Genomic DNA, 19527 nt, shown 5'->3' with positions numbered 1-19527 from the left:
CCCATCTGCCCCAGTTGCAGTGCTTTAAGAAAAAAAAAAAACAGAAAAAACTTGGGCTCAGCAGCCTTGGGACTTTGGGGGGCTAATGGAAAAGCCCCCACACAGCATGGGGAAGTGGGGGGGGAAGCAGGGATTGCCCCCACTGGGCAGGAACAGGTGAGTTCAGGGTTTGGGGGGGGGGTTACTTAAAGGGCTGGGGCTCGGACAGTGGGGGAGGCCAGGGGATTTGTACAGAACCCCCCATGCAGCATGGGGCTGTGGGGGGCAGCAGGGATCATCCCCCCACCTGGCATCACACAGTGAGTGGGGGCTTTTTTTCCCCCGAAGTGCAGGAAGCTGGGGTGGGCGGGGCAGCCATTGCTGGGCTGAGAGAGAGGGCGGGGGATGGGCCTGTGTGATTCAGAGATTCGTCACTCTCCCCCGAATTGGCCTAATTCAAATGCGAAACGAATACTAGCCACTTCACATAGGCCTACCATAGTGGTCTAGAGCAGGGGTGGGCAACATGCAACCCGTGGGCGAGATGTGGCCCACCAGGCCTTTCTAACCATCCCGCAGGGCCCCTAAAAAATGTAGAAAATAAATATTTATATGTCCCTGGCTGTCTGTCATGCAGCCCTCGATGGTTTGCCAGAACTCAGTAAGCAGCCCTGCGTCCAAAATAATTGCCCGCCCCTGGTCTAGAGGCAAAAAGAATCAAAACTCAAGGAAGAGGTGATATTTTTTACTATATCAACTAGACAGTTACAAACAAATTATTTTATATATTTGCAAGCTTTTGGGCACTCTCACCCTTCACCAGGCATAGGAGAGAGCGGAGATTGTAAAAGTTCTCCTAGGTTGAAATGAAAGTTCAGCATCCTTTCTAGGATGGGTGCTGTAACCACAAGATTGCTATATACGAGATGGGGGGAGACAGTTGCACACCAACAATTTAGATACCTCATGAGTTCTGCAGCTACTAGACTGGGCAAATTTTGGATCATTCCATGGCTCAGTTCAGCCTAAATCCTGCTTAGGTGCCTCATTTACCCATCAGGAGCTGAGCCACTGTTCAGTTTAAATGAGCGCTCTCATATATTCCTGGTGGAAAAGGAAGGAGTGGTATAATCACAGGCACTGATCCTCTGAAGATTTACGTCTGCAGCCAATGAGATTACTCATGTGTGGAAAAGTAAACAAGTGCATAACTCATGGCAGGTCTAGCACTGCCTTAGAAAAACCAACACCTTGGCTGACAGGCTTCCCACAGAGGCCAAAGACTGAATAAAGCACGATCTGCCCTTGTGACCCTACTGCTATTCTCTCCAGTGCAGATCTAAGCAACAATGAAGAGGAAAACTCACAGCGGGGTTACCCACAGTATGGCTGGGGTTCACGTTCAGAGGGCTGATAAATGCAGTCTGCTCTGGGCACATTCTTCAATCTTCCTTAAGTATTAATCTGACAGCTTTCAACAACATTACAGTGCCTTATTTCTAAATGTGTTTTAAATTAATTAATTAAATGCAATTTAGACTTAATAAGGCACTTAATCTATGTTCAAATGGTACCACTTGTTTATTATATCTTTTTAAAGGATTAATCTGTTTTAATTAGATTAATTAAATATTTATCTATTACCTGGCTTTTGAACCTCTTTAAGAGCCAGATCCTCTGCTGGTACAAATTGGCAAAGCTGCAGTGAAACACATGCATCTGTGCCAAGTTATACCAGCTGAGAATCTGGCCTTCAATGTCTCTAATAATCTAATGACATTTAAAAGGCATGCAAAGGCTATCTTTATTAATCTAATGACATAATTATAACAAGTCAACTGGAATTAAATTGGTATCTAATTAGGCATTTATTGTCCTGTATTTTGCCTTAAACAAGTTTTGGATTAAATATATAAAAGGCCCTAGAGTGGGGAGTGAAATCTTGGAGTGGTCCAAGCTATGTATCCCCAATGGAGGAAGGCATCTCTAGGAAGAGCAGAAGGGTAGGATAAAGGCACAGCCTGTTTTTAGTGTTTCCCATTGGCTGACTTGAGGTAGTTCCTTTCCCATATATTGTATAGAAGAGCTGAGACTAAGAGCCTGGTGCAGAGTTGTGGATTCTGTTCTGGGACCAGGGGCAGTATCCATATTTTCTCAGTATGTGCCTAGGCTTAGGCAGGATAACACTTAACTTTTGAGCTTCTGGCTTAGAAGAGAGATTAAAATGAAATAGCTAGGCATCCAGATCCCCCACAGAGCCAAAGGAGAGACTTTGAAGGTGCCTGAAGGAAAACAGATTTATGTTTCTGAGCCTTCTCTGCAGAAAAGGAAGCATATAAAGTGCCTCCAAAGGGTGATGCAAAAGCCCAGAGACCCGCAGACGTAGCCCAAGAGAGCTGCTGAAGTACAGGAGTGTGCTGTACTTCCTACCTTCTCAAGCTATCCATTATGTCTCTCCATTCACTGCCAACTTGTAACATGTAGTCACACCTCTGAGATTACTATATACTGAACTCTTGTTTACAGATTCAGAATGAAGGTGGTGGCCGTAATGCCTGGTAGGCGATGCATTTGTCTTGAACATAGGAGACCTGAGTTAGGTGCCTAAATACCATTGTAATCAATGAGAAAGAAACACCTAATTTGGTCATTTGCTTCTAAAAACCTTCTCTGCTTCTCTGAGTGTTTAAGTACCTTTGGAAGTCATGCTATAAAGTTTCAGTCTTTAATCTGATCCAACAAGGCATGTAAACGCGTGTTTAATTCTAAGCCGCTGTGTGGTTTAACAGCTTTGATGTGATATTCTCATAGTCTTCAAGTTAAGCATGTGCTTAAGTGCTTTAATGAATTAAAATGGGGCTATGGGATCAAACCCTTTAATAAGGCATCTGCTTTCTTTGCTGTGTAAGGATGATGGCAATACTAACAATGAAACAGGGCTTGAGAACTGTGAGATAACCGTGTATAAGAACACAGCAACTCAGGAACTTGTGAGTTTGTTTTCCAGTCAGATGTTCATGGTATTCAGAGAAAAACACAAGTGATGTGTTATTGTGGTTTCCTAGCCACTGTCCCTTCAAGGCCAAAGCCCTTGTGTTCAATGCTGCAGGGGTCAGTTTGCTTGTGGCAGTTTTGCAGCACTGGGGACTCCATTGCCTCTGCCACGAGGAGCCAGTTTCTCTCTCTCAACAGCACTGGACTGGGTCAAGTCAGAGACAGAGCAAGAATAAGTTTTGCATACATATATTGAGGGCAATCGTTAAGATGCACCTGGATATGATTCCAGAGAATTATAACAATAAATAACTATTAGTTCAACCCAGGAGTGTTGCTGCTGAACTCACAACATAGTAACACAAAGGGTTTATTCTTTAAGATCTTAAAATACCAATTTGTTACAAGAAGGAATACATACAAAGCAATGTTCCTAGGGACTGTAATGAGACTCATTTAACAGTGACAAGACATAGCCACAAACAACAATAATACTTTCACCGAGACCATCAGAAAAGAAAAAAAACCCCACTATTTCAAAATAACAAGGTTCATTTTTAATAGTGTTGCCTTTATGGTTAATCTTAATTGCATATCAGTTTTGTTCTTGTGGCACCGTTGATAGGTTTGAGGCAGGCAACTTACATCATTAATTGCATTAGGTAGAGGATTGCATTTCAAATACTGGCTTTGTCTGACCCAGCTCCTATAGCCTGTTTGAGTGTTAGGAAAGTGTTGTTAAATGGAGCCAAATGCCAGAAAACATTAATGTACATTTCCAAACACTGAGTAATATTACGGTATTTTTAATTACTTGAGAATGGGGAAAAAAAGACATCAGCAAAAGTGGCGGTGTTTGCCCCAGTGCCCTGGACAAACTTCAGTTTGGTTAATTGCATTCTGCCTACCTAAAATTCTCCCAGTAGTTTTAATTGGGTACCTCTGTCTTCCTCATTATCTGCTCTAGTAGGTTTTGTCATACTGCTTGGCATTGTTAAACCATAGCTGTTCTTCATTTGAGTGAAGGGATGGATTTCATTGCTGGGTATAGTCAGCAGAGGCTACACTTCATTCCTCTCTATACAACCATTTTAACACAGCCATGGTTGTAGTATATAGCTCCATGGACAGGATTAAGATTCCACTTCAGCAAACCTATTTAACATGTTCCTGACTTTAAGCATATGCAAATTCACCACTACACATTTTGGCAGTGTCCATTCCTTATACAGGGAGTGATATGTCAGACTTACGCAGATACAGTCTCCCTGGAGCCCACTGGGCCCATACTTAACTACTTTACTGGACTAAGGCCTAAGCCAGCAAATTTCAGCCATCTAATGCTTCTTTCCCTCCTGTATCATGTTGTGATGTTACACTGAGTAAAACCTATGACCACTAGCAGATATATTTTTTTTTAAGGGAATGGGATCTGCTACATCAGCCTAATAATCGTGTTTCCTGCAATGCCACACGTACATGGCAGGAGGTATAAGTGAGTGATGTACCATCAGATCCCATCATGTCATCATGATCCCTGGCTCCCCCTACACTGGCAATCTTCACTCTTGTGGCTGGGAGCTCTGATCAGTCCATGAGGCTCCCAGCTGCAGGGAGCACACCATGCACACTACACATTCAATTAAAGGCATAATAGGAACAAGTGACAAAGGTATTATGTATATTTTGTGCAAACAAACCTCGGTCACTTGTTCCTGGTTTTATCACGCCATCCACTGAATGAACATGCCTCCACATATTCCTCTTATATTTAGCATGTGGATCAGAATAACTTTGTGATCATTAGTATGAATTGTAGCTAATAGATCTAATAGTGTTAAAACCCATGTTTGTCCTCTGAGCATAGTTCTTTTGCAAAATTATTTCAAAAGTATCTAGAGGTATGACTGGTGGCAAGAATAGGAAATTAGATTAAAGCATTTAAAATTTATTGTGGCCTTGGTTTTGCAGGGCCAAAATTTACCTATTTAAAAAAGGGGAGGGGGTTGATGATCAACAAATGAAAGATGTTGAGGGGAAAAAATCCTAAAATATTGTACAAAGACATAAAAGCAGTCATTTGTATACACAATTTTGTATTAATAAAGGGGCATTTTCCCAGTGGGGGCAGGGAGAGGGGACTTAAAAGATGCTGTCTCAACGTAATATTTTAAAAGCAACCTACATTTGTTAGACAGAGTTTCCAATTATCACATGTTTAAAATGATTATCCAGCTATAAAAGAGCCAAGTTGGTGCTTGGAAATCTGTCACAACTCTATAGGTTGTTTCTACCCAGCTTTAATTTGAGCATATAGCAAGGCCCTAAGGGTAAGTCTATCTGGTACAATAAAGCATTGTGGAGACACTTTGTGCTCAGTCCATGAATGCCAGCTTCCAAACTGGAAGTAATGTAGCTCTACTAGTGCCATTATGCAGGTGTAGTAATAATGCTTCTCTTAGCATATTGTGGTGCATTATTTTCCTGTCACAGCTATAGTGCTTCTGATTTGGGGTGTGGAACAGGTGTGGCATGTCTCAGAACAGTGTTGTCTTTCATACTCAGTGGGCATGTCTACCCGGGAATTTCTGCACAACTAAACTGAATGCACCTAAAGGTGCATTAAGGCAATTTATGTACTCATCTACACTTGCATACCTTAAGGCACCTTAATGTGAATTGCTGGGTGAACGTATTTGCAGCCTGCCTTGTGTAGCACCCAGAACAGCCCCACCTCCCCCAGCCTGAGGCTGTATAGTTGGGCAGTGCAACCCAGCTCTGGCCCCAACTGTAACCCCTACCCCATGTTTCTGCCTCCCCAGCATCAGTGGAGAGTGGGCCAGAGCTGAGGCCATGGGGAGCCCTGCAGCTGGTAGGGTGCTGGTGAAGTGCAGGGCCCCCACTGTGGCCTGGGGCTGGTGTGCATCAGCCAGGCAGGTGGCAAGGGGCTGGTGGAGGACACAGGTGTGCATAAGTGCAAGGAGGACAGTGCTGTGTGTGGCTTGGACAGGCACTCCTACTTCAATGTGTGCGACCTGCACCGGCACAGCTTGGTCAGTCGACATACCAACAGGTGCCACTGCTGCAGGAACCGCCACTCCAGCTCTGCTGTCTGCATCTTGGAGAACAGTACTTGCCATGTCTTCTTGGCAACTCCAGAAGGCAGCGTGGAGCCCTGTGGGCTTGGCTCCAGCCCACTCTGTCAACATGCACAGTCTTAAGCCACCTTAAGGCAACTATATGTCCCTTAAGGTGCCTTAACTATTTGCGCTTATATTTGATACCTGCTTTATGCATAATGCAGGTATCAAATTTAGGTATGATTAGCCTAAAATTGTGATTTATAAGGTGCAATTTTAAGAGTGTGCACAGATAGACCTGCGCCCTTAATGCACCTTAAAAATCACAATTTTAGGCTAATTGTACCTTGGGGGAAAAGAAAAAAAAAGCACATATAGGCATGCCCAATTAATCAAACTCATTTTGGAAAATGTTGTTAAAGCTTCCAAGCTCCTTAGGTGCTTTTGAAATTTTTAACCAGAATGTTCATTGACCACTAATATCATCTTTTGTGTCTTATGTCAAAACAGTAGTCCTAGTAGCACTCTTCCTGTATTGGTCTGAGATTTCATCTGTAGTTTCCTTTTCAAATGTGGAGAGTGACCACTCCTAGCACAGAGTGTATGGAAGTTATACTAGCTTATCTCTGTATCTTACAGATATAATATATTTGCTGTACTATGCCTGTCTCTCCATACTCCAGAGCAACATCGCATTATATCACCCAGAATTCTAGAAAAGTAGGGCTGGAAGGGACCACTAATACAATCCCCTTCTCAAAGCAGGATCATCCCAATCTGAAACAAGTGTGCATCTAACATGTTCTTAAAAACTTCCATGGATAGAGATTTGCAATAACATTTTCACCAACATTCACAGCACAGATGGTCAAATCAGTTTATTTATGAGATTGTGTAAGTTCCTAACCGAAACCAAAGGGATTTTGAAACAACCACATTGATATTATTATTTGGTTGTTTTTCATGAGCTGATGGCAAAACATTTTTAAAGGGAGGTATGAAACTTCAGTATTTCTCAGCTGTATCCCAACATTCGTAATATTTAGAGCAGAAAAGAGATTTTGCTTGTGCCCAATAGCGATATAACTGGGAGCAGTCACACTGGAATCTAAAGTCCATCAACAGTAAGAGGATGTTTGGATAAAAGTTCAGATTCAGGCCTAGCTCTAAATATTTTGAATCACTAACTTCCTTGGTAAGGGAGAATTTTGGCAGGACTAAGCACAATGAGCCCATATCTGCACCCAAAATAATGTAAATATGAACCTTCAATAAAGCCTCTACTTAAAAGCAGGAAGCTGTAGAGATAATTGGGAGAGAAACCTTCATAATGAACAACAAATATAATTACAGTATATGAGTTGCTGAAAACCTGATCTATATAAAACAGTAGATATGCAAATCCAATGCATTAAGTTGACATCTGTGCCATATGTAATGATGCATTACCTTAATGGAAAGATGGCATTCATGTCCCTTCCCCCACCTGATGTATATTGTGCCTCAAGAGTTACTTTATTATACTAAGCATTACCACAATATTGTTCTTCAAGGTCTCAAGCTGAGCATTAAGCTACAATTGGATTGTCACCATTAAGGTTTTGTCACAGTCTGATTTAGGGAGAAAGTCAATGGTCTGGAAACAGATGTGAAACTCCTTAAATGCACCTCATCAGAGCTTCCAAACTAATTCCCATCTTAACGTTGCTTTTGATTTTCTAAGGGAAAGAAAGGGAAGACATGAGGGGAGTGACAGTGCTCAAGTGGTGAAAAGGAGAGGGATAATCATGTGAGCACAGATGCTCGTGAACTAGAAGATAGCACTTTATTAGCCTGGGATACGTGTTCTATATCCAAATTATGTCGCTCATTTAAAGTGTAATTCTACTCTGCCTACACATCATGGGGTTTCCATATGGAAACGGTTCTCATTATAGGAACATTTTTTGAACCAAGATCTTTCAGGATGTAGGGGTATTTGTGGGGGGGTGGAGTTTATTCTTGGGGGTGGGGGGTTCAAAAACAATCAAATAAAACCCAAACCAGACAGAGAAAGAAATTAGAACATCCTCCAGAGACCCTAAAAGAGAGCTACACTCGAGTACCAATATCATGGTAATGAGGGCACCCATTTGCAATGTGATAGACATCAGTTCCTCACATAAATCAAGCACCGCAGGAATTTAAATTTAAGTCTCTACACCGAAGGAGAATACCCTGACCCTGAAGGCATCGTGTTTCCACTCAGAGGCATCTCTTTCTCATTTGGATCAGGATTTCTTTTCATCCTCGACAAGATAGAAACCTCTCATTAAAACCTGTCCATTTTCCCCAAAAGTTTGGCATTCAACAAATTGATACTTTCCTTCAGAATGCCTGACCTGTTCTATTCCCATATCAGCAATGTCCAATTCAAATAACATGACTCGTTTACAAGAGGAAATGCATAAAAAAACCAACAACCTGACTTGCTAGTCATGAACCTGAATGAACTGGGCTCCTTCGGGATATAAAAAAAAAAGTGTTATCTGAGGGAACACAGTTGTCAACACCTTAATTTATTAAAAATCTCGGTGCACTGCTCCGTGATTAAGGCCTGGTTTGTGTCAGTCATTCTCGATAATACTGAACTGCTGCAAAAAATCCTGAAGCGATGAAGGGGAAAAAAAAGACACCAGGCAGAGACTTCACTTACCTGCCTGAATTCCTCAAGATCTATTTTGTTTCCCACCAGCACCAAGGGGATGTCGTAGGTGTGCCGGACACGATAAATGAGCTCCTTAAACTCTGCTGCCTCCTGAAAAGATTGGCGGTCCGTGATGGAATAGCAGATAATGAAGCCCTCTCCACCTCGCATATATTGGTCCCTCATGGCTGTGAATTCTGCCTGCAGAGTAAGAACGACATGCTCTATAATTTAGCAAATAAAATAATCCAACTATAAATAGTGGACTTGCTGAGAGTGTTCTTCCAAGGTAAATTTAAATTGTTTATTTACTATTTTAACTTGTGCTTAGATTAAAAAAAATAAATAAATTAGGCATCCTTCAGGGACTGAGACTGCAACTTTTCCCTGGATAATTCACCACCAAATTTTCTCTTAGGCAGTTTCTTTCTTGCACACAGCCAATCTGTCTTCTCAGAATATCAGTTTATTTATATAGATCCCTATTACTCCTCAATCTCCATTTTTTTTTCTAGGTCTTTCCACAACATGTCTGCATCCTGGAGCCTACAGGAGTAGCAACACATTGGATGGCATAAGAAACATAGCATGAAGAAAGATCCAGCCAAGCCTAATGGCCACCGGGCTAACATATATTCACAGATGCGTAGATCGTTAGGGGCTGAAAGAGAGCTTGCAGATCATCGAGTCCAGGCCCCCCACTCTAGGCAACATGGTTCAGGCACACCTGTTTCTTAGCTAAGAGCACACAAGGGAGCAAGGAGGTAGGAATCCTATCTGATCACTTTTGACTCCCTACCCCAAATGATCATGTATACTCACCTAAACCTCTCTTCAACCACATCCTTGCAGCATGAAAAGCTGCACCCCCGCTCCAATATTGCTTCTTAAATATATGAGATTCAGGTCTGAAGTCCTATTTATCTGATCCAAGACCCAGGGATGTCAAAGGGGAGACCTCTATTGACTTCAATGAGTTTTGGATTAATCACTAAATGAAATGACTTCTTGGGGTGGGGGCAGAGTATTCTTCAAAGATTCTGTACATCTAAGAACTTCCTGAAGCAGCAGAGTTTCCATTCCAGTGTAAGATGCTATCACTAAGAGATGGGCTAGTTCACACTAGGAATTGGTCCAAACTTCTTGCTGCATTAGATATTTTGGTTAACTTTCATTTCAATACAATATCTAGGTGGCGTTCTTCAAATCCCCCAGTTCTTAATGCCTCAAGCTTAGCTTTTTTTGTCAAAAGCTGGACCTGGATATTGTCACTTGATCATGTTTTAAGGCAAGTTTCACCTTCACTGTTATGCATTTGTCTTGAACATGGCTCAGAGTAAAGAAGTGGAAGAGCCTCAAATGCCGTGGCAATGGCAGATTGGAACAAGAATTCTCTTGACAAACCAGTTCAGAGGAGATTTGCAACTTCAGAGCATCCAACAGAGTTGGGAATTCATGTATAAATGTTAGAATGCCTCTATGAGCTAAGGGACAGGTAATGTCCTGAATTTTCCTCTTGCTTGAGATTTACAGATAAGATTTTCAAATGACAAGTACCCAACTCATGCTGAAAAAAATCAATGGGAAATGGACAATTAGATTACTTATGCCCCTTTTAGAACCTCAATGTAAAGTCTGTCCAAGTATTTTAAACTAGGTCATATTGATTACCATTTCCCACTATAAATAGATCTATACTTAATGTTCACCATTCTTCTTTATCAATGACCCATACTTTAACCAAGGGTTGCTAACATAGATTTCAAAGTCTCCCAAAGGAGAAGGTTCCTATACTAAGTTCCAAAATAGCAAATTAATACCAGGTTTTCACTCAAAATGTGCCTATGAAAACATTCAATGAATACCAAAGCAGAATTATATTGTAATAATATACCGTAGTAATAAGTAGGCCTGTGCAAAGTGGCTAGTATTCACTTTGGATTCAGATTCGGCCAATTTCGGGGTGGGCTGGGAGAGCAGACAGGAGTCAGGGGGCACTTGGGGGGGATGGGGGAGCAGGCAGGGGATGGGGCCTGGTGGGGCTCATAGTCGGTAGGGTCTGAAGGGACCTGAGCAGATCTGACCCCACCTCCACCCATGCTCCTTCTTCAGCCCCCTCCCCTCCCACTTACTGGCACGGAGTCTGGGTCCAGCTCCCTATGATGGCAGCTGGGGACTTCCTGAATCTCCGAAGCTCTCCAAATCGTTTCCAAATCAATTCAGAGAATTTTGAATTGATTTGGACCTTTTTATTGGTCTCCTGGTTCGATTTGGATTTGGAGATTTGGCGACTGAATCAGCACCCAAAAGTTTGCACAGCTCTAGCAATAAGTGCTTTGACTTTATTCAAATAAAACATTGCTCATTTTTCATTAAACATTGTGACAACATAACATTTTCCCATGCAACATTTCTATTTGGTCAAATCAGCACTTTCTAATAGAAATCAGCTCATCAGAATATTTGTGACTGACTTCAGATTTTACACCTGAGCAATGCTGTTGAAGACAATGAGGTTTCTCATATGAATGTAAAGGGATTCAGGTCATTGACTACAGTTGGGGAAAAGCTAAATAAGTAAACAGGATCAAAATGAAGCCAATGGGATCCCCGCCCCACCCCCACCTCCCCAATCTAGGAGCAAAATATCTCTCCTGATAACAAATTTTTGCCGTGGCTTCAGGTAATGTCCCCACAGTACTTTGATGAAAACTCAAACAAGACAAGTCTACCAAAGTCACTTAAGTATTTTTCCAGAACTTATCTAATCTACACCTCTTTTTTTATTTACGGGAAAGGCAGTATGCATAATGATTACTTTAAGGATATGAATGAGTTTATTTCTGTAGTTATTTATTATGGCATGTTATTGCTGATGATTTATTGCACCAAACAGCCAAAATACCTTAGTGCCATGCTCACAGTGATTTTTTTTGTTGTGTTTTGTATGCACGTTTTGTATGTTTGTAATTATTCTCTGCAGACTGGATTGGGAATGGCCACCTGTTTATGTGTAGTTAACTCAATTAATTGAGGAAATTATTTCTGTTCTTTCCTTTTTGATGCTGTTTGTCACAAACCTCATCTCTACCCTTTTGTCCATTTGCTGATTCTCGAATCACAGAATACTAAATTTAAAAAGAAAATAGACTCAGATTTTCATAGCATTTTGCATTTGTGTACTTTTTATGTCAAATCACTATGGTCTGCATAAAACAGCTTATGTTAGTGAGGGGAATGATCTACAAAACACATGAGGAACTATAAATTCCATATTTCACAAGAGAAAGGACCAAAACAAAAATATCTAAAACTCTTTGATGAAATTTTAATTGAGCTCTTGTGCCATATAATTTCATATGTCCCCTCCTTTTTCATATATGAGCCAAGCTTTCATTTCAATAGGCCTATGGAAGTCCAGAGAAGAATCCAGATCTAAGGACCTGGGAAATTTTACAAGTGGTTCAGCACTTTTAACTTAATATTTTCTTTGCTTCTTTTAAATTAGCCAACAATGCATCTATAAATCCTGCATGGTAATATCTTCCTTAATTGCTTCCTGCTATAAATGTGGCTTTTGGGTTAATTATTCAGGAACATAACTCGATGCCATGTGTTACTCATGAGGAGAAGAACTGAAACATTTCCATGTCAGTAAATGCAAAACAGCAGAGACAGGAGGAAATCACACCTCTTCAAAAGGAAATCAGTTCTGCGAATCAAAGTGCAGATTTGCTGTGCTTATAGCACTTTGCGACTTGCCATCAGATTCTAATATTCTCATGTGTATTATGACTAGGAGATCTCTGAAAAAAGAAGGATAGGAACTCTTTTGAAATGAAAGCATTTTCCAATTCAGGATGCGTGCAGCAGATCAGCATAAGAAACAGCAGCTCTGGCTAGAAACATCCACAATTTTTAAGGCAGGAAGAAGTACATACAAGCTTCATTTTCCCTTCTTTTTCACATTGCAATGTATTGGAGGGGAGGGAACAGCTATAAAACACCATGCTGCACGGAGTAAGTTCCCCAGTAGGTAATACATTAAATATTCAATCATAGTTACTGTAGGGCTTCCTACAACTTCCTTTGAAATGCCTGGTACTTGCCATATCTGTAAACAGGCACTAGGCCAGTACTTTGAATGATTCATAACAGCAATGCTATTTCAGAGGTACCAAGACACTGTGGGAGCACGTGGCACAAGACAAGCTCGTTGTAGTGCTTCTGGTCCAACCAGAAAGATGATAATCCAGCAATAAAAAATATTTCCTATGATCTGCTCAGTTCCATTTTGCCAACAAAGAATGCTGTATGCATGCTATATTCTCCTTCAGAGTTTGGAGTTCATGTGTGAATCAAGCAGCTAAAGTTTTTAGGTACTCCTGGGCCACGGCCCCACAAGTGGTAATGTGCATTTTGTGGCACCGCAAAATGCACATGGCACATGTGAAAACATTCTCCACGCTGTGTATTTGCAGTGTGGAGCCCAAATGAGATACTGGGAAACCCTGGTATCTAATTCAAATGCAACAACAAAAAAGTCATGCAGCACACGTGGCTGCAACATGTGCTGGCCACAACTAGAGCCAAACCCCAGAGCCACACTCCAGCCTGGATTCCTGCCACTGCAGCCCTAGGAGACCCCCAGGACCCTAAGTAAGGCTTCTGGGGTCAGCCCAGGGACTGGCCCCAGCCTCCCCTGTCACACTGGGGGCATTTGCCATGCCCCGTGGTGTGTATGCAGGGGCATTTTCTGGAGAAAAGTACCAGCGGCACAACAATGTGCCACTGCTATTTGTCCCTGGAGAAACACACGTGAGCATTTGTGGGGATGCACCCCTGGGGAAAAAGCAGTAGAAGGGCAGTACTTGGGTGCTCTGTGGCTACAGTCTTTCTTTTTTCTCTGAAAATGTGCATGTGGGACCATCCTCATGCAAATGAAGATTTCTAATTCTACCCCTCTCTATCTCTTTGTCTTCATGTCTTGAAAATATTTTCAGGGAAAACTATACCTTAAATATTCACCTAGAACCATCTGTTGTTAGGGAAGTCATTTCTTGGGTCATTTTCTCTTGGGGTTTACTCAAGAAATGGTCTCTTAATCAGAAATATTCAGCGTTTGGTACACAGTACTTGCTAGCTATTTGGAGAGAAATCAACTCAGCAGAGTAGGAAAGAAAACTCCCTTTATCTTTTTGGATCTATACCAAGAGGACACCGCAACTTTCAGACTTTCTTTTCTTCCAGTATGACAACTACCGCTTACATAGGTCTCTTTTTCTCCCCATAAACCGAAAAAGCTTTAAATAGTCTATGCCGTTATCCCAGTTTGACCAGAGAGGAAGGGCGTAAGAGAGGAGAGTTATTTAGGCTGCCCTACAAAACACAGACAGCGGTAAGTACTGGCCCCAGGGCTTCTGTAGCCAGTTTGGGGTCCCAATCACTAGTCAAATTAAAGAAAGATAAAAATAAAATGACAGCAGCCTCCAAGAGACTCAAGCTTGTTCTTCTTTTATATCCTGCTATAGCCACAAGAGAAAATGATTAGAAGCCGAGTTTGTAAAAATGTAAAAAGACAGTGCATTCAAAACAAAAGCCAACACAATTTCCAACTTACACATACGCTGCACATTTCATGTCTGTTCTTTCTTTTTTTTTTCTCTCTTTTGATCTTGGCTTATACCTCTTCTGGAAGAGGTCAGAGCCTCCCCAGGGAGGCCATCCTCACAGTTTGAGAAACGCCACTTTCTATATCTTCCTGTCTTGTGTTCGGCCTGACTTTCGGACTGGGAATCTGCTAACAGATGTTCTTAATCAAAGCTGTCTCCCTGATTACCAGAGGGGTCATTCTTATTAGGAACTTTTTTCACATTTATAGAAAACACAGGGGCCTTCCTTAGAAAGAGCTGCGGCATTGTTTGTCTACAGCAATGAACAAACAAGGATAAAATGAACAAAAAGGGCACAAGCAGCACGGGGCAGGGGAGAAATCCATCAACCAACAAATGGAAACATACAGTCGCAAAACAAGGAACATGGGCTGTGAAGACAACCGTGGTGAAGTATCCGTTGCCAGTGTACACATTTCATCATGAGAAACAGGAGGCTTTTATCAGCTCTTGTGAGATTTTTCTGGTACAAATTTCATGATTTGTTACCAGCAAATGGATTTTTAAGAAAGCTTCCTTACCCAGGGCTGATGAGTACTTACTCATATGGATATGATAGCAGGGTTGGAAGCAGCCTTCAACTGCCTGCAGGGGGGCTGCACAGAGGATTGAGCTGGATTGAGCTGACGGTGGGGGCAGGACAAGGAACAATAGGCCCACGTTGCAGCAAGGGAGGTTTGAGTTGGATATTAGGAACAACTTCCTCTCTAGGAGGGTGGTGAAGCATGGGAAGGGGTTTCTAGAGCGGTGGTGGGATCTCCATCCTTGGAGGTTTTTAAGGCCCAGCTTGACAACCCCTGGCTGGGATGACCAAGTTGGGGATGGTCCTACTTTAAGCAGGGGGTTGGACAAGATGACTCCTGAGGTCCCTTCCAGCCCTAATTTTCTATTGTTCTAATATTCTCAGGAAGCTCCACTGGGACTTGCTACGTTAGTACTTGGTAGTGTCATTCACACACAGGAGTGTCCCCCTGTCCCCACCCCGACATGCACCTATTCCAACCAAAAAATGCAGGGATTTAGACTTCCCCTACTCCAGTCCTCCACAACGGCTCGGTGAGTACTGCGATGTAAATATTTCCCTGCGGGGCCACAAGTTTATTTTTCCTTTCCAAGGCGTTATGTCAGTCTCTAAAAGGGGATGGGTAGGAAGGGGAAGACAATATTCCAAAGGAAAGTTGATACATTTCCCTTGATCAACACCCTGCAACAGGAGGTGCAGCACCCAGCACAGGGCCAAGAGTGCGAAGGTGCTGCATTCAGCTGAAGACCGCCAGGTGCCTGGCATTATTATTGACAGGGTACAGAACTGAGTCTACACCAGCCTATTTACACCCAGGGACTGGTTTGGGGACCAAAAGTGCATCAGTCGGCTGACTGGCTGCTAGGGCAAGCAAAGCAGGCAATGTGGCAAATGTCAGCTATGCATCACTTGGCCCTCGCTGCCATCTCCTCCTCCCCAAGTCAAGTCTGAAAGCATCAAGCACAAAAGGTATTGTACAGCAAAGGACAATGAAAGAAGTGTGCAGCAGGTGGTGTGGAGCCACTTGTGCCTAGCTAAGCCATCTGCCACTCCGTTGACAGGGAAGATGGAGAGTTGGATGAAATCTCAGCTACAGATCCAAGCAAACACTGGGGCATTGGTGTAAACCCTAGGAGGTCCGATTCTCATTTTCACTGCCTCCTTTACCTTGCTCTGACATTACCTCCACCCCTGCAATTTCCCTTGATACTCTTCTGACGTTGGTGCCAGCGTGATGTAAAGGGGCCTCAATGTAAATGAGAATCCTTTTCAGCTTGCGGGGGAAATGGATTATTACAATAATCAGATCCTTGATTAATGATCAGTCAGTATCTTACAATTTATAATTACAGGAAGCAAGCCTTCCTCACCTCATTATAAAAGAGAAACTTGTATGTGTGAAAAAGCACGGATCTGTATTGTCTTATCCAAACACGTGGGCTGTGGATCTGTCTTCAGAAGCCTGGCAGGAAAAGAGCCACTTATAGTGGGTCCAAGTGAATCAGGCACAAGGGCTTTTTATCTTTTTTACATGGTGTCAGGGTATCAGCGACATCTCTGTCTCACTAGTTCTGAGACATTAAACTTGGCAGTGCTAAGCATGTCCTCTTTAAGACCCTGACATCTCGGCCAGACTCTTTCCCATTTAAACCAGAGTAGAAACAAAGCTATATGCATTTGTAGTCAGTGGGGGCATAGGACATGGTGGAAATGAAGATACATGCATGATGCCTTCAGACCCATACGGGTGAATATGAACTGGAACACCAGAGCCCAACTTGCCTGCACTTTGAAAATTTGGATATGAATCACAACCTGCATTTGGGCCTCTTGGTGCTCACTCATCTTTCCTTCCAATTCCCAAAGCCCTTCCCAGAATAGTACTTTTATTGCCTGCAGTCACAGGAACCTGCAGACATAAGGCCAGCTAAAGGCCGCAGTGGGACTCCCTTTCAACCAGCAGTGGTATAAAATGACTCTTGGAAAAGGGTGGTTGGCACAAGCTGTTGCCCTGCATGCACACATGTGGTCTGAAAGGCATCATACATGTATGTTCATTTCCACCACACCTTCTGCCCCTATTGACTATACAAATATATTTTATACAGGCAGTCCTCAGACTTAGGACATAACTGGTTCCTGAAAATGGTGTCTTAAGTCGAAATGTAACTCGAAACCAATTTTCCCATAGGAAACAATGTTATACATGGGAGATTTGTTCTTGAACCATTGCCCAGTGCCCTGTTTTCACCAAAAATAACCCAGTATTTTCTACTCAATCAATTATAGATGAGTAATATAGCTACATTAATGTATTTATATTGTAAGTCACAATCTTATTGATTTGGAAGGACTTATTTGAGGTGACTTTGCTGGACTGTTTGAAGGGTTCTTGACTGGAGTCTTCTCAGGAGTCTTGGCTGCAGGTTTTTCTGGAGTCTCATCTGCTTTCTTAAAGAAAGTGTCCAAGGAAGTTTGGACAGATGTTCCCCAGGGAGACGGGTGACACAGCGGCTTGTTCACTGTCATGGCGTCACACCAAAACAAGCGTTGTAAAAGCAAAACTGACATCAGAAAGTTGAAACAAGGTGTCAATTTAGAAATGCTGTAAGTGCGAAAAGTTGTACGTTGAGGACCTCCTGTATTGCAAATGTTTTATGTCCCATTTACTTGGTGCCAGAGACAACAAACACAAGGGCTTATAAATTAGGCAAGCTCCAGATAGTCAAGATGACCGGGGGGGAAAGGATTCTTCCTGCTAGATGGCAGGAAACGTGAGAACTTCCTCCTGCTTCAACTCTTCCTCCCTCTGAAAAAAAATAACCCAGAAGTTCCCAAAAACCACACACAGCCCTTGTTCCCAATTAAGTAGCTGCTTACTAGCCAGCTCTTGCTTTCAGACTGCCCCCTCCCCTGCAGCATTGAGCTTCCCTGTGCTGATGTTCCCATTTTTAATCTGTTTCCTGGCCTCCAGTGACAATGCATTTGCCAATTTGCTGCACCTGTACTGTAAGCTAGGCTTTATTAACTGAACTCTTCTTAAGGTGGCAAACCTCCCTGTCATACTCAATAATGAAAATATACAATCCCTCAGCTGGGAGTCAACACCGACTTCCCATTCACCCCAAAACAGGGATGGAAACACTAAATCATTTCTCCACACTAGCAATAAAGCACTCAATGCAACTGTCTCCAGCTCAGTGAGCTGTCTTTTTCTTTCATATTAATGCTAATGGTTTCTTCCTTGGGGATAAACACCTTTATAATTTTCTCTTAAATGCATCCACTGAAGCAAGCTTCATTGTTAACTCTCTCTCAAAAACCCCAACTGCCTTTGGTTTATTGCATGCCATAAAACCCTTTCCCCCTCCTCATTTGTATGCAGGAAAGAATAAAACCGATTTTCACCTTTTATCACAAAATGCATCATAAATGGCAAAGGGAAGGAATTAATAGCTCAGTAATTATATTTTAGTAAACAGTGGAAAAACAGCAGTGTGGAGGTAATGACTGCAGCTGGCAGGCAACAGCTCGCCGGGGATTCAAACAAGCCCTTGTCAGTTCGCATGAGGGATACAGCCTTGCCACTCTCCCCAGTGGGGCTCATGGTGCCTTGCAAAGTTAAAACAGGAGGTCAGGGAACCAAACCCACCGCCGCTGTGATAAATGACTAAGAGTGATATCCTGGTCTTGCATATTTACTCCCTTGTGATGGCTTCCCCAGCAAGTCTGTTTACTTACAAATCCCAAGGGATGGCTCTTTCCCCCGCTACCCACCAGCTTTGGAAACTTCACCCGGGATCTGAAAAGCACACCGTGCTTTCCTTTGCCTCTAGCAGCATTTCATCACATAGAGAAAAAATTCTTGCCAGTGATAGCTGAGAGTTTAGCTGAGGTGTACCCCATGGTGCTATTATATAAATCATAAATCAATAATGAAGACCACAAAACTAGCTAGCTTTTCCACTGTTGTATTGACTTTGAGTAGCTCACAGCCTTGGTCCATGCCTTGGGGTTACACCAGTGCATGGGTGATAGCAAATGCATCCATCCTAATTTTACATTGTGCACCTATATTTTGCTTGTGCAATGGGTAGGGAGAAGGGAAAATTGGCCTTGAGGAAATATGTATGGTGGACCCAATTTCCTTCAGCTCTAATGATAGGAGATATCTGTCTTCTGTTTCTGGGCTTGATCTTCATCTTCTCCCCTCATCCACCTCTCCAGGGTGCCATGTGATACACATCACTGTGAGCCTGGGATTCTAGTATACATCAGGAGTATCTTAACTGGAGTCAATGGACTTACAGTACAGTAAAAAAAAGAGGGGAATCAGGTCCTAAGTTTTGTAGTTGAGCAACACAGAGCCATGTTTCTAACCATAGCAATTAAAAATCTTTTGCCAAGCTGAGGTGGGACAACAGTCACTAGAAGAGAGGTGGATGTGTATGAGGAGAGATGTCCCAAATGGGAAGCTTCAGGGGAAAAAAAGGAGAAAAAAAAAAAACTTTTCAAGAGTTCAGTTCCTTCTAGAGAGGTTGCAGACTCTCCATCCATGGAAGTGTTCAAGACCTAGCTAGATAAACTTTGGCT

The 19527-nt window shown here is 42.4% G+C and overlaps 1 protein-coding gene across 1 annotated transcript in view; it reads right to left on the bottom strand.

Moving 5' to 3' along the window:
- Positions 1–19527, bottom strand: part of RIT2 (Ras like without CAAX 2) — a 293525-nt gene that overhangs the window by 140517 nt on the left and 133481 nt on the right. The window contains exon 4 of the mRNA XM_019531825.1: positions 8749–8940. Within this exon, the coding sequence (XP_019387370.1) occupies positions 8749–8940 (192 nt within the window). The remainder of the gene's footprint in view (positions 1–8748; positions 8941–19527) is intronic.

Source organism: Crocodylus porosus, unplaced genomic scaffold (assembly GCF_001723895.1).
Source record: "Crocodylus porosus isolate Cpor-Errol unplaced genomic scaffold, CroPor_comp1, whole genome shotgun sequence".
In the NCBI taxonomy this organism is placed as follows: Eukaryota; Metazoa; Chordata; order Crocodylia; family Crocodylidae; genus Crocodylus; species Crocodylus porosus.
The sequence above is the reverse complement of the archived record's forward strand: the minus strand, read 5'-3'. Positions and strand labels throughout refer to the sequence as shown.